The 15,858-nt window shown below is 37.9% G+C and overlaps 1 protein-coding gene across 2 annotated transcripts in view; it reads left to right on the top strand.

Moving 5' to 3' along the window:
- The window catches only part of KCNK2 (potassium two pore domain channel subfamily K member 2), a 73,827-nt gene that overhangs the window by 40,681 nt on the left and 17,288 nt on the right, over positions 1–15,858 (top strand). For both annotated transcript variants that reach the window (XM_065736169.1, XM_065736161.1), the window contains exons 4-5: positions 5,771–5,931; positions 9,986–10,172. In XM_065736169.1, coding sequence (XP_065592241.1) covers positions 5,771–5,931; positions 9,986–10,172 — 348 coding nt within the window. The remainder of the gene's footprint in view (positions 1–5,770; positions 5,932–9,985; positions 10,173–15,858) is intronic.

Genomic DNA, 15,858 nt, shown 5'->3' with positions numbered 1-15,858 from the left:
GATGCTAAGTAAATAGCAGTACTGAGTGACAACATCCTTTGAGTTGCTGGCTAAAGCTGTTAAGAGAAATGGCTTTTAAGTGCTGCAGTGACCAGTACAGTAATTGTGCCTACCATAAGTAAGATGGATATGTGGTTTCATAAATGACCACAGTTTGAAACAGATTGACTCACACCTCTGTTACTGCATCAGACCCTTCCATGTTGGGATGTGGTCAATTACATGCACAAAAAATTGTCATGATCATTATTCAGCTTTCAGATTATCTTGCACTGTACCCTTGAATATATATGTATATGTGCATGCATATATGCCTATGCCCTGGTGGGAAGGAAAGGCTGTGGATGCATGTGTTCCCAATAGTTATCTGACCGGGCTTGAAAGAATTTGTTGAAGGTTCTCAGATTTTTGGTACCAAAGTTCACCTAGTTCAGGGTAAATGTGAAGTCATTGTGTAGCTCTCAGCCAAAGTCTCAGTGAAGGTTACGGACCCAAGTGCTGCGGTTCTGTTCTTCCCTGTACTTCACTTATGTATTTATGAAAAACAAAAATGTCAATTTCCATATAATTAATGATATTGGGAGAATAAACACATGGAAGACTGAAAATGTCCTCATACTAAACTTAATGTTGTAAAGAATGTGACACATTTATTTGTGGATGTGTTTGGCAGGATTGTATGGCTCTGTAGCATACTTTGGAGGGTAGGGCAGAGGTTGGAAAGAGTGAAGAGAATAGGTGGGGGGAAAAAAAATGCTGTAGTTACTATGTAGTGAACATGAAGGTGTAAGTTTTAAATTTTCTGCAGTTTCTACAGGGATTTCCACAGAGCCATTGTGGGTAGACATGTAAAATCTTCCCGTTCTATCACGTCCAGACCAATATTTCTTTCAAAAGACAAAGCTATCTGTGAATGTGTGCATCTTTATCTGGGCACTGGTGATGAGGCATGTGTTTAAATGCTAATCTCTTGAGCCTGGATAGCACTCCAAAAGAGAGAAAAACAGCTAGTAGAAATTCATTGAGGTACCTTTCATAAAGATTCCATCAGATAGCTCCTGAGGGCCTGGAAAAAAAAGTATATTTTGATCCCTTAAAGTCAATATGACATTCAGTATCAAAACACATGTTCGCCCTTTTCAAAGGGTAATCGCTGTAATTGAGCTGCACAGGCAGGCTGGAAGCAGACCTGCGGCAATGTGGCCACCTGCTGCATGGCAGCCAAGTTGCTTGGATCTGGCCTCTTGGTTCAGCAGCAGGAGCTCAGCATCTCCTCTGTGCAGTTTATCAGAAGATGCTTTGCTTAGGAGTTATCCATTAAAATATGCAGGTTGCTCCAAAAGTAATGCTTCCTACTTCCTTTCATGGCAACTACAATTGGTACTTCAAAGAGCAAGATGGACTGTTTAATAGAGTGAGTTCTCACCTATAAAATGATATATCTTTAACATAGTCACCACCACTTGCTAATTTACACAGATGAGCGGATTGAGATGCTCTGCATTTTATGGTGTGACAGCTGTGTATGACCAGCCACAATGTGTGATGTCTTTCATGTCAGTGTCCCCACTGCTGCAAAGCACTGCTTTACTGTGCTCATTTCTACTGTTGGGTCCCCATAAGTATTCAGTAAGTGTTGGTGAGTGTCAGTGAGTGTTATTTTCCTCCATGTGAAGGAATTCACTGATACACCTTTGCTTCATCTGTAGTTCCATGTCAAATGCTATTTTGTCAGACTATCCATCTGCTGCCATCTGTCCCACATCAACAACATGTAATGGAACATTGCTGGAAAGGTTCAAACTCTACTGCTGTACAACTGACATCCAACCTTCTGATGTTGTAGGTTAACATAGTAAAATAAGAGGCATAACTTTCAGAGCCACCATCATATATTCCTCTGGAGTCTTTTCTTTTAACGCTCTTTTCTGAAAGACTGAGGTTACAGTGAACTACGGAAAAAAAATTTCTTTACTTGAATCAAATAAAAAAGTCAATTAGTCATCTTCCTTCTTATGAAGGTGTGAATGCAAAGATGTTCTCATTTCTAGACCTGAACAAAAGTGCTTCTTGTCTATTGTACGAGAGATAAACTACTGTGTGTCATCAGAAAAAATCTGGGACAGAAGTTTCAAATGCTTTCTGATTTGCTCAAAATCTGTAATGAATTTGTAGTTTGCACCATGCTACTAATTTCTATTTAGTATCTGATCTGTTCCAGATGGGAAATTTAGATATCTTCATTTTCAAATTTATAAAAAAACGGGGAATGTGGGGAAAAAAATAATTCCTATCAAAGTCTCTTGGTTTAAGTTGGCTGGTTGGTCGGCTTAGCATACCTTTCCTTCAGAATGTATAGCTGACTAAAGGATTGAGGTTTCCCTAAGCAATCTGTCTTTTGAGTCTTGGCGGCTGTAAGAGTTGTGGAGCTGAAACCACGGAGTATGTTATTTTGGTGAGTTATAAGGCCATTGTAAATGCATATATGGGTCTCTTAAAATACAGTTCTTGTCTACAACACTTGTTGGAGGCAACATAATGCACAAAACCAGGAGGTAGATCATGCTTCTGGTTATGGAAGTGAATTGAGGAGGTGTGCTGGGGAAGGGCAGCCTGAAAACAGCACTGATATTACCTGGGTGAAGCCAACCCCATTCTGCAAGGTGTACGTTGCTCTGCATGCACAGGAGAGCTGCAGCCTGTGTGGTGTCTGCCTCTCAGCACAGGGCATGGAAGGAAGCTTTCCTTCAGTTTTATGCAGCAGCAGAATTCTGCTGCCTTATCTAAGGAAAAAAACTATACTTTTTTTGGCAAGGCCCTCAGGAATTACAACAATGGTATGAAATATAAATGTGTTTCCTTTCTCATTACATAAACAATGGATTAGTTTTTTGCTAGAGAAACCAGGAGAGTAGAATGTAAGGACAGTTTGAGTAACTTGTGAATTAGACTGTGTGGCAGAAGACTGTTACGAAACATGATGCTCCAGAAAGTATGATGAACACGTAATGGTGTATCCTTGGTGTATCCATTCACTGAAGCGAGTCTTGTCATGACAGCACTGTGGCTTGTACAGTGTGCAGTGAGCAGCTGGGCAGAGATGGGCTGCACCGCCTGAGGAGTGTTATTTTATCTAGTAATATGTTAATGAGGTTTGTTTTAAATTATAACTAATAATACAAGACCTTCTTTATGGTGTTTCTGGAAGAAAAGTAACAGTTTGAGGGTACACGTAGCCCCATCCTTACCTCAAGCAAAATATACGTGTGATTTAGTGCAAGAATACACAGAGCTGAATGTGAACTTCTTGTTCTCATGGCAATTAGCAGCAGATGAGAAGTATGCTGTAGCAGTAATCATCTATTATAATAGCTATGGGATGCACAGAAAGTGCCAGTTTGCCTTATGAACTAAAGCGAGAAAAATTGCCTGTTTGACTTGTGGTTGACTGGGCTGGTATTTTATCACCATTATGGTACTGTTTTTGTGGAACAATTGAATAATAGTGTTCTTAAACCAAGAGAAGGAAGAGCTGTTTCCAGATCCCCACAGTACAAGTTTTATAAATCTGGTGTATCCAGACTTGGGTTCTGAATTGCATTAAGACTCTGCAGGAATCACACCCTGGCAGCTATTCAAGCTCCTGTTGCTGCATAAACAGAAATATTTATGAAAACAGAGTAGTTTGGATCTGTTTGTCCCTTTTGGTTGGTGATGAGCTAATTTCATTTTAAAACTCAAGGGTCTTTCCTACTTGCTGCATGAAGGCACAGAGCGAGCTCAATGGAGCTGAAATTTCCTGAATTATAATAATCAGTAATTTTAGTCCTGGCTCTGGTTTAGCAAAGAATACTAGGTTACCCTAAAATCACTCTGACTTTATTCACCTGGACTGAGTCAGGTTATTTTCTTAATGTTACTGCAGGGAAGATTTACAAGTTCCAGGGCTTGTAATTGATGATGTTTCTTATTTCACGCTGGGTAACGTGACTTAGACACGTGGTGGTAATGGGTTGATGGTTGAACGAGATGATCTTTACTACCTTAATGATTCTGTGAGTCTATAATTTTGTCCTTCGTTTAATTTTGAGAAGGCTTATTAGTTATTTTGGTAAAACTTTAATATAAAATAATTTTTCCTCATTTTTTTTAACCTAACTAAACTTTAATATTATAACATTGAGTTTATTGTTCTCATGCTTACTATTCCTAAGCAGATACTAGGGCAAAATGTCTAGCAGTGCAATATATTCCAAACATGTTTTCTTTTTCTGTAACAAAATTTAGTGGGGGTAGTTCTGTCTCCTGTGTGCTGAAAAAGTTTTCACCTGGAGCTTTGCTTTAGCTCACCTATGTGAGAGCAGAACCAAGAATTAAGGTACTATAAATAAGTTTCTTGAAGAAAAATCCATTTTAAACCTACATGTTCAAAATAGTGAAATAAAACTTCTGATAAATAAGATATTCATTAAACGTACTTTGCATTATGGAAGCTTGTGGTTGGTGTACATGAATAGCAAGCTATTTTAAATAGAAAACTGACATTGCAGGTTTTCAATAGAGCAGATTAAAATCTGTAAAATCTGTCAGATTTTTTCAGAGGAAAATTGGATGTTCACTGAATGCTTTTAGTGTTTATATGAAAAGTATATTTTATGCAATATTTAATATTAAAGGAACACTGAGACATGGATGTCTCAATTATTTGGTAAAATATTTTGCTTTTTATCTTCTGTACATTCTTTTCTACAAAAAAAAAAAAAAAAGGTAATTCCTTTAAGAGCTTTTGCTTAATTTATCCATAGCAAATAATCCTTTTTTTTTCTTCCTCTCACGAGTTCTCCCTCTGCCCACCTTCTTAGTGCACATTATTCTGAAGAGTGGAATAATTTTGAAACTCTTGCTATATTATTATTGATACCCTACTGCTTCCCCAAAAACATGAGTAGGAAAAAATGCTTTGAATTAAAAATGAAGATGATACTCCTGAAAAAATGTGACCTTGGACAAATCATTAATCTGCCAATGTTGAGAGGTACATTTGAGGGCATGCTACATGCCTATGTTGATCATATTTTGGGTTCCCTATTTTAAGTGAGACAGTAGCAATAGAGGTATCACAGAAATACCAAGGGTGTGATTTTACATGATCAGTGAAGATAAAATCATTTCAGTTTTCAAATGGATAAGAGCCTAGAAAAAAACATTTCTCTAAGCTCTATTTGCAACTGAATCAACCTGAGCCTTTAATAATGAGGACTCACAGCAATTCCATTTAATTTAGAGATTCCTACTTCATTCACACAAATAGTTTCTTTCAGTCTGCTTCACTTCATAGCACATTCAAAGGAAAACTGGATCTTGTTTCAGAGTACTGCAGCCTTCAAATTACAAGTCCAGTTATGGACATTTACAGGAAACAGAGGCTAAGGCACATCTTAATTAAATACTGTTAACTGCGTCTAGTAGATGTGGAAAGTTGTAATTTATAAATATATTTGTGTGTATATATGATTTATTTCTCTGATAAGATTTTTTTTGCTTCTCCATAATATGTATACAATACTTAAAGTGAATTACACAATAGTTAAATTCTAGTTTAAGAGGATTTTACAACATATTTTCTTTTTTTTTTTTTTTCACGTTTTCTGTGTAATGTTGTTAACTTTGTAGGACTTGTCTGCAACTGTTCTGTTTCTGAAGTCCTTTACAAATGTTTAATGTAATTATATATAACTTTTTTAAACATCTCAAGTTGTTTGTAATTTAGGCTTTGGAAACATCTCCCCACGCACACAAGGTGGAAAGATATTCTGTATCATCTATGCCTTACTGGGAATTCCTCTATTTGGTTTTCTCTTGGCTGGTGTTGGAGATCAACTAGGGACAATCTTTGGAAAAGGAATTGCCAAAGTAGAAGATACCTTTGTTGTGAGTATGCTGGCTGATTGTTCTAAATTTAACAAGTGTTATACACAAGGTACAGCCCATCCTTGTAACCAGATGTCTAGAAAAGGTAGGGAGAGCATTGCAAGCTTTGAACACATTGAACACTGTTAACTGAGAATTGGATATGATCCAAAGTTTTCTACAGTAGTGATGGTTAGGAGGAATAAAACATTTTATTTTTGTTTTGCCCTTAAAAATACTCCTAACTTGCTGTGATGTTTACCTTTAATGTAGTACGCGGTAGGAAATTGCTGGCATGGGGAACGGAGTGGAGCTGTTAATACTGACTTCTGGAAACTACTATTCCTTTGCACTGATTCAGAGAAGAGCTTTGTCTGAGTTTAAAAACACAATTGTCAAAATCAGATGGCATCATACCTGAGGAAATGTTCATGATCTGTAGACACTGGTGTTTCCAGATTTACAGGCTTGTAACTGGTTAATGCTTTGTGTATTCAGGGGAGCAGGGTGGCCTAAGTGGTACAGAGCCTACTGGCACTTGCCTGACATTGGGCATAAGATATTTGCAGCTTCAGCTGACTGTAGCACAGCCTGAAGGTTCATGACCTTCATTTTGCTTGGCCTGTGAATCTTCAGTTACTCCATGCAAAATGGCATTGCCTGAGTGACCCAGCAGACTTATGCAGATATTGATAATGTTAAGCTGCAGCCAGTCCTTAAGAACGAAGCACCTTACAGTTATAACAGAGAAACTTCATTGCTTAGCTTAAGCTATGGTGTATGAAACAGACTTTGAAAGACAACGTTAAGAAAAAGCACCTTTTTTTTTTTTAAATTTGAAGAGTCAGTTCAAATCTCAATAAGTTATTGACAAGTAGCAGCAATTTCCACTGAGATTTGTCTAAAAAGGGTAAGAACATTCCATGAGCACATTTTATTTTTATCCTTTTCACTTTTCTATTATAATGGGTTTTCAGTTTTTGCTTAAAAGTACAGAAGCTATCAGACCAATTTGTTTGGTCTCTTAGACTCCTGCTCAAAGGTATAATGGGTTTCTTTTTTTTTTTTCTTTCACTGTAATATTCATATACACACAACAAGAATGCAGTTACTTATTTTCTTTTGGCAAAATGAATAAAAACACTGATCTGCATTTTGCAATGCAGAACACTCCCTCATTCTGTTTATTCATTTAAAATAAATAAATGGGGAAGACACTGTGTGAGAGCAGGGAAGTTCATGTTAACATAATCTGAGCTCTTACTGGGATTTGGGTTACAGGAGCTGGACTTTGGTCACGTGGACTGAAAACATGTTTTCCATTGGCACTGACGTTAAATACAATAATCAGTGCATTGAAAGTAGTTAGTCCATTTTTGTGCAGTCCTTTGCTTCCCTGAATCTAAACCAATATGCTCTAGGTGGTTGGAAGACTCTTTGAAAAAAAAACCACACTGTGAGAAATATTGTCAAATTGGTAGGGGATGTCAAACCTGACTTTGCAACACTATGTACTAGCTTCACTACAGTTATTTTTTATTTAGTTTATATTAATATTAATAGTTTATGCAACAAATAAAGGACTTTGCTCATTAAATCTATAGATAATCTCAGGCTGGGGAGAGTCAAATGTCAGAGGACAGAACTATAATTCAAAGTGATCTTGGGGATTTTGAAAAGCAGTCTGAATGTATAGGATGCAGTTCAAGAGGGAGGAATTCACAGTGCAATGTGAAATAATAATGAAATATCTAATTATGTAATGAAATATAAAAAAACAATTGCGATGAAATATACAGTTAAAGGAAACAGTTGTCTAAGTGAAGTTCTGTAACAATGTTTTGAGCATTAGTGTAGGATAACGTGAGAAATCATAGGTCACAGCTAAAGGTATAAATATGAAAGGATTCGTCCATCAGATCTATTTACTTCCACTCCTATATTCCATTTTGCAGTAGAATAGTAGGTCTTCAGTTCTGTATTTACTCTTAAGTACTGCATATGAAGAAATGTGTGCGCTAGCTAGGTGGAGCCAACTGATAGAAACAAGAATGAGTGAGTGAAGGAAGTCTCAGTGAAGTACATTAATTTTGTCTGAAGAATATATGCTAAAGAAAATTTATTTTTCTGGAAAATCTATTTTTCTGGAAAGGGTAAAGTAGCAATTTTTTTTTTTTTTGCTTGAATAAGACCAGAAGTAGTAGACTTAAACTGAGCAAATGTGTGATGCATGGTAAGGAAAAACCTTACACTGATATGAAGTTAACCTTGATCACATTGGCTCACATATGTTTGCAATGGCATAGGTGAGGTCGTTTTCAATTTTGAGGCAAGTTTGGAAGAAACAGTTTGTTCGTGTCTCCTCTAGTTCTAATTTTCTGTGGTTCTGTTTAGTCATCTATGTGGGTCACTCCAAAAGTAATGCTTCCTATTTGTTTCCATGGAAACTGCAATAGGTACAAAGAGCACAATAACACCATTTGATTGAGCAAATTTTCAGCTACGAAACACTTTTTCAACAGTCACCAGCATTAGCTGTGCATTTTCACTAGCAAGGAACAAGAATCTGCATTGCAGTGCTGTAACAACCTACACTAGCAGAGGTGATCCACCATTTCACAGCTGCCGTGAAGGTATTGTTGCTGGGAGAATGTTGCCCGTGTCGTGCATCTTTCATTGTCCCAAACAGATGCAAATTGGAAGCCACCAAATCTGGACTATATGGTGGGTGTGGTGGGACAGTCTGGTCAACACTGGAAATGTACTCCTGGTCTTCAGACTGGTATGGGGCCTGGCATTACTGTGTTGCAAGAGAAAGATTGTCTTCTCCCTTCGACTGACTGGAATTTCCAGCCTTCAGCTTAGTCAGCATTCCAATGTTCAGTCAAAGTTAATGGTTTGTATAGGTTCCAGGAAATTCAGAAGGATCATTCCTATCTCAAAAAAAAAAAAAAAAAAGAGCATCAGTTTATGAACTGAAGGCTTGTGTCTCAAACTTTTTTTTTTTATGAGGAATTCACCTGTCTCCAGCCCATAGGCTGACATTTTGACTCCAGCTTGTAGTAGTAACACTGCCTCATCACTGGTAATGGAGTAATCCAGGAAACTGTCACCATCAGCCCTTCTGTTTCTGTGTGAGCTTTTGTGGAACTCAGCTGGCACAAGTTTTGGAATATTCCAAAATTGCTGCCGTTGCTCCAAATGTGTCAAAGCTGGCAGTCAGCTCTGAACACAGTTCCCTTGTCATAATCCACTAATTCGTGTAGATGAAGTGATTGAGATGCTTTTCATGGTGACACAGTAATACAAGGATTGTCTTTCATGTCTCTGTCACTGCTTCTGAAAGGCACCACTACCACCTACCTCTGCTCACATCTGCTGTTGGGACTCCATAAACATTCAGCAAGTGTTGGTGAATGTAAGTGGGTGCCATTTTTTTCCACATGGAAGAGTTCAGTGGCGCACCTTTAATTCATATGCACTTCCATATCAGAAGCCTTTCTGTCAGACTGCTCTTCTGCTGCTGTCCCACAGCAAGAAAATGTGATGGAATATTGTAGGGAGGGTTCATCTTCTACGGCCATACCACCCATGTCCACCTCTGATATTGTGTGCTGTGATATCATGGGAGGCATTACTTTTGGAGCAGCCCTCATGTTTGATTAAAGAAAAAATATTGCTAAAATCACAATTTTTAGTTAAGTATTTATGAAAAAATAAAAATAAAAAACCCAACCAGATCTCAGGTGCAAACACTACTTGAAACTGACTCAAATGTTTAGCCCCACATTTAAATCTGTAGCATAGTCAGCAGTTAATATCAATGCATGTTACGCATGCCACCCACCCAGACCACAAATCTGGTCATGATGAAGCATAAAGACCTACTCTGCATTTCCTGCTACAAAGTCTTTACTAGAATAGTCATATTTGTTTTGAAAACATTTTCAAACTAAAAGCATGCTTTCATTTTCCTGTTGACGAACTATAATGTGCTCGCATTGGGTAACAGGTGCTTATGCACTGTTTTATTAACAATGGATTTCTTCTTTTTCCCCTTCGCTTTCTTCCATAGAAATGGAACGTGAGTCAAACAAAGATTCGCATAATTTCAACAATAATATTCATACTCTTTGGCTGCGTGCTGTTTGTTGCTCTTCCTGCAGTTATATTCAAGCACATAGAAGGCTGGAGCACACTAGATGCAATTTACTTTGTTGTTATCACTTTAACTACAATTGGATTTGGTGACTATGTTGCAGGTAATTTTTTTCTCATAACTTTATCTTGCAATGTTTTGCACAGTGATATATGTTCTGCTTTTGTGTGTGTGTGTGTGTGTGTATGGATAGGGGGTACAGACTGAACTTAATGGGTAGGAAGGGGGGAGTGTTTTAACCTTTCTCTTCCAATTTTAACCTTCATCATATTTGTCTCAAGTCGTTTGAAGAACCTTAAATCATGTGGCAAGTTACAAACAGGAGGTGAGACAATTGAACTGTCTCTCCCTACGCGTCTTAATTCTTTGATAATCATCAAAAAGTTGTTATACCTAATTTCAGATTTTTGTCATATGCAAGAAGAACTACTGTGTTTTAGTCTGTTGAATGTTTTTCTTTTAGCAGAAGTCTCTTAGTGTCTCACATAGTTTTGTTATATAGCACAGTTTTTGTGAGCATCTTTGGCTTGCAAAACGTTTTTGCAGTTTTCTGCTTCTACCACTGAATTTTGCTGTTTTTGTACCTTTCTGTGCTTTGTTTGCTATGTATTCATCTTTTCCTGTGTGTTTTATAAGAAGGTTTAGCACAGTCCATAAGTGATTTGACTGACACTTCGAGAGATGCCACTCTCCCAGTTCTGGAGCTTACTCCATCTGAAATCCTCAGTGGGATGAGAAGTGTAGGGATGATGTCAGTGAGCTGTTTTGCTGGAGGGAAGCACAGCTAGGAGACATTCACATAACGTGGGCTTATCCCATGTCCCAACTGAAGATACTGCCATTGCATGAGTCCAGATGCACCCAGCATTTGGGTCTTAGGCTGATTATCTCCTGGTAACTATTTTAGTGATGCTACAGTATTTATTTTGAATGTCTCTGACTTTTTTTTCCTTCTCTTTCCTAGTATTGTTTTTTTTATTTCAGTTTTGTCTTCAGGAGTCTGTGGTTTGGAACAAATTCTAATATCAAATCAAAAATTTATGCTGTTTCAAAATGAAGAGTCTGGGTGCTTTAAACTTTCCCTTCTGTGGGGCATGTGCATGGCAGGGAATAAAAATAATAGTGTATGAAGTCCTAGTGATGTTTACTGTAAGACATTATGTGAAATGGCCCACTTGGCCTTAGCTGGAACACTGAGTACATTCATCATTACTCTCATTATAAAATTTCCGTAGATTTCTATTTGTGGACCACTTGAAATCGTAATTTGTTTCTACATTATGTCTGTTTTTTAATTTTACCAGGAAACACATTTTCTTTCTGCTAAATGCCCTTGGATTATGTTGTTCTATATCTCATGGCCTTTCATAGTCTTTAAGTATATTTTTAATTTTAAAATTCTGCTGTAATGGTGCTATCAAAATGCTGTGAATGTTGTTGATTTCCTTTTAGAGCAACACGCACAAGACTTGTATTTATACTGAAATGTTATTGGCAGAGATTCAGTGTGTAGTAACTGGATTCTTGCTTGCAATGACGATGCTAAAGAGAACAGGTTGAGGCCACTTCTGTCATAGTGTGAGGCTTAACGTGGCCAGGGGATTGTTTTTTGTCAGAAACAAAGTTGACAATAAGTTCATTAATTTTCATCTTCTTTGTGTGGACTAGTGTACTGTGTTGACACCACATAAGAATGCACAAGTCTAGTTTGTACAGTTGACACAATGGAGGGAAGAGATACCATCCAGAGGGGCTAGGCAGACTTGAGATGTGGGCCTGTGTGAATCTCTTGAAGTTCAAAGCTGAGTGCGAGCTCCTGCACCTCGGGTAAGGCAATCCCAAGCACAAATACAGGCTGGGCAGATAACAGATTGAGAGCAGGCCTGTGGAGAAGAACTTGAGACTGTTGCTTGAGGAAAAGCTCAACATGGACAGCAGCATGCACTTGCAGCTTAAAAAGCTGAAAGTTTCCTGGTCTCCATCAAAAGCAGTGTGATCTGTAGGCCAAAGGAAGTTATGGTCCCCTTCTGCTCTGCCTGCACAAAGCCACCTGCCGTACTGTGTTCAGGTCTGAGGCCTTCAACATGAGGTCATGGACCTGTTGGAGCAGGTCCAGAGAACACCACAGGAAGAATCAGAAGTCTGGAGCATCTCTCCTATAATGAGAAGCTGAAAGAGTTAGACTAATTCTGCCTGGAGAGAACTCTTGGCAGCCTTTCAGTACCTAAAATTCCCTACAGGAAAAATGGAGAGGGACTCTTTACCAGGTAGTGTGATGAGAGGACAAAAGGTAACAGCTTTAAACCAGAAGAGGGTAGGTTTAGATTAAAGAATTTCTTCCTAATGTGTACTTAGAGGGTGGTGAGGCTCTGACACAGCTGCCCAGAGGAGCACTGGATGCTCCATCACCAGAGGTGGTCAAGGCCAGGCTGGAAGGGGCCCTGAGAAGCCTGAGCTGGTGATTGGTGACCATACCCACAGCAGGGGGTTGGAATGAGATGATTTTTAAGATCCGTTCCAACCCAAGTGAATCTATGATGGATTCTTCAAGGTGTTCTTTTTGTTTTCTTGTTCTTCCAGTAATGTCTAGTTAATAGCAATTCTGATGAATGTGTAATATATTCACTAAATATAGTTTACATTGTGGAAGCTTATAGTCACAAGTATGCACAGATGCTAAGCTGTTTTAAAGGAAAACTGGTGCCTAAAGTACTCAATAGAGCTGATAGCATTTATCTGAAGGGGCTAGATTTCCGTATTAACTTTGGGAAAGCATGCAGATTCTTCTTCAAGTTAACAGATCAGTAAGCAGATTTATGATTATTGACCTGCTTTTATTTGTTTTATTTTAGAGTAGTCACAACTACCTTGCAGACACTAAATGTCACTTGTGTTTTGTTACAGACTTCATCTAGAACGCTCAGTCAGAAAATTTAGAAAAGCTGAGTGCCTTAACCAGAGATTGAGTGTGTGCAGATAAGCACATAATGGTGTAAAAGGCTGTAGGGTAGGTTGTCCTGATAGAACATAAGTATTTCATCTGACAGATGCATCTGTATTTGTTGTGGCTCTAGAACATGACATTTCTTGGCTCTGGTTACTGATGGTGAGTCATGAAGCAGGAAGAATTCTGCATCAATCCACTTCTCAGTGCCTAGGTGGCAATACAATTGGAAAAAAAATCTGTTAGGCTGGCATTAATTTAGTTTTTTATTATATTCTTGGCTGAGAAGGCATGTTTCTTAAATAATATTTGAGGTGTAAATTGCCTTCTTCCACTTGGTCAAAGCTAAAACAGGGTGGTAGTCATTGACACTTCAAATTGCGATTATAGTGGAGAGGGCTTCTAGGGAAGAAAATAAAGTATTTGGCAATTTTTGTAGTATATTGAAGCTCTATATGGGATATTTCATAACTCTTTCCATTTTGTTTCATAAATCTCCCTCAAACAAAACAAAATTCCAAACAATTTAAAAAACTTCAAAACATTTTGGTAATTATCATATTATCTTTCTGGGAACCCTCATCCCAGGGAAAACCCATGTTTTCCATGAAGGAATGTTAAGGTTGTGATAAAATGTGTTGGGATTAAGAGATTTCTTCCAGTGTCTGTCACTTTCCAGTGACACAGAATGAGATGCTGCCTGCCTGGCACCACTGGATTTGAAGCTTTACAGAACTTTAAGGAAGTAAAAGAGAGGACTTCCAAATAGCTGTACGAGAAAGGGGCTAAAAGAGGAGCTAGGGATTAGGGAATGTAATGGTATTAAAGGCTGTAGGGCTGGTTGTTGTAACAGAAATTTTTGAATAGTTCTCAAGCTTTTCTGCACGCTTATTTTCTTTTGTACTGGAGGACAAGCAGCTTGTTCCCAGGAACCAGAAGAACAAAACATCCCCTATTGCTTTGAGAATCTAAGTTGTCATTTGCAGCCTCTGGAAATTTCAGCTGCAGTTTCCACCAGCAAGAGAAGTCTTATGGCAGACATAAAAGTCTGATCATTCAAGGTGCAAGCAAGAAGGGAAAAGGTAAAGAGGTTTTGTATTGAAAGTTCAAGATAATACATGGCAGTGTTCCAAAAAACAGGCTTAATTTTCTTCTGTTTTTTAAAGTGGATTGATTATTTATTTATTTTGTTCCTGGGATGGTTTCTTTGACATGGGAGCTGAATTCTTAACTTTTTAATTTATGTATTTTATCATTATTATTTAGGCTTTTTTTTTTTTTTTTTTACAGTTAAAGAAAGCTATTCTAGCTTTACACACACACACACACACAAGGAAGATAAAAACTGTTCTAAAGGAACAGCCAGCACTATCTCTTGAAAATCATGACATACTGATTCAAACATCTCTTGTTTTCAAAGAAACCACTTTAATACTACAGAAAAATCAATCTTATTAGTGTTCTATGAAAGAGGGAAAGAGTTTTTCATGTCATGTCTTTTTTTAGTGTAAGCAAGTTGCCTACCAAAGTTAGCAGTGAAGTCAAAATACATACAACGTGACAATATATTGTTCTTATGTGCAGATAAGTCATTTAACTGCAGTTCAAATTGAAAAGTATTTCAAATTTTTCTGGAAGAGATAGTCAAGCAGCTAGCAAATATAAAGTAGATTAGATGCTTAAAATTTGACTGAATTATGTGGAGGTCAGAAATATTAATAACATATGAGAAGCATGTTTCACAGTAGAGCATAATGATATTATATCATAAAGCTAAGCAGCAGATCAGTCCAATTAAAGTGAGTCTCCACTTTCTGATCTGTGATTTTAGCATGTTGCTTTTTCACTGTTCTGGGCTGTAACTGTGTGTAACGTGTGTTGCCACTTTAATTTATTTATCTGGGTCTGCTCTGAATTGCTCAGCTGGAGATCAGTTTGTAGAACACTAATAGATTTTTAGTCTTATTTAATGTCATGAAAGTGGAACATCTCACCTACTTGTCATAGAAATTCAGAGCCTGTGCTCTCTCCTGCTGGCGTTGTCTGTTTGGCATTCAGAAGTGCTCTTTGTCACCTCATCATTTCACATCAGTAGTAAGGGCTGCCTGTATGAACCTTGCAGGCTGCTTTAAGCTTAGGTCAGTGTGCAGTGTCTATCTTGATTTCTGGGTAGAGCAGCACGGAAAGGGTGTTTATAGCTGTACTCTGTATTCTGAAGTATCTCTCCAGTTTCTAGTGAGTTGTATCAAGTAACTTGTATCGCCAACATTATATTCTCTCTTGCAGACAGTGAAGTGTTTTCCCCAGTGTGCTGAATTTCCAGGTTTTTGCACAGTCTAGCCTTTCTCTGTCACTTATGGCAGTCCTTGGAGTTAATTCCTCTCAAAGTGCAGGACCAAACTTTAATGTTCCTTTGGAGTGGGACAAATGAAGTTTCTCAATTTTTGCTAGTTGCCCACACTGACAGGTTCATCATGACTGATGGACAACCTATGGATGGCTGCATGCTAAACGTTCATTTAAGTTAATAATATCCAACCTTTTGACTTGCCTGGATTGTACTGAGTGAAGAGGAATTGTCTAGGGCCCCATCTATAAAGAATATATGAAAATATATTCTGAAAACTATGCCTGAAAAATATTCTGAAAAATATATCTGAAAGTAATGCCTCCTAATTATTTCCACGGGAACTACAGTAGATAATAAAGAGTACAATAACACTGTTATTTTGTCAGAGTTGCCCCTCTGCTGTCATCTGTCGTATGGCAACAGCATGAAATGAGATGCTGTCAGGAAGTTTCAGCCTCCACTACTATACCACCAACATCCATCTCTTATGTTGTG

Source organism: Cyrtonyx montezumae, unplaced genomic scaffold (assembly GCF_038088225.1).
Source record: "Cyrtonyx montezumae isolate F1298 unplaced genomic scaffold, pur_monq_1.0 scaffold_0, whole genome shotgun sequence".
NCBI classification, from domain to species: Eukaryota; Metazoa; Chordata; class Aves; order Galliformes; family Odontophoridae; genus Cyrtonyx; species Cyrtonyx montezumae.
The sequence above is the reverse complement of the archived record's forward strand: the minus strand, read 5'-3'. Positions and strand labels throughout refer to the sequence as shown.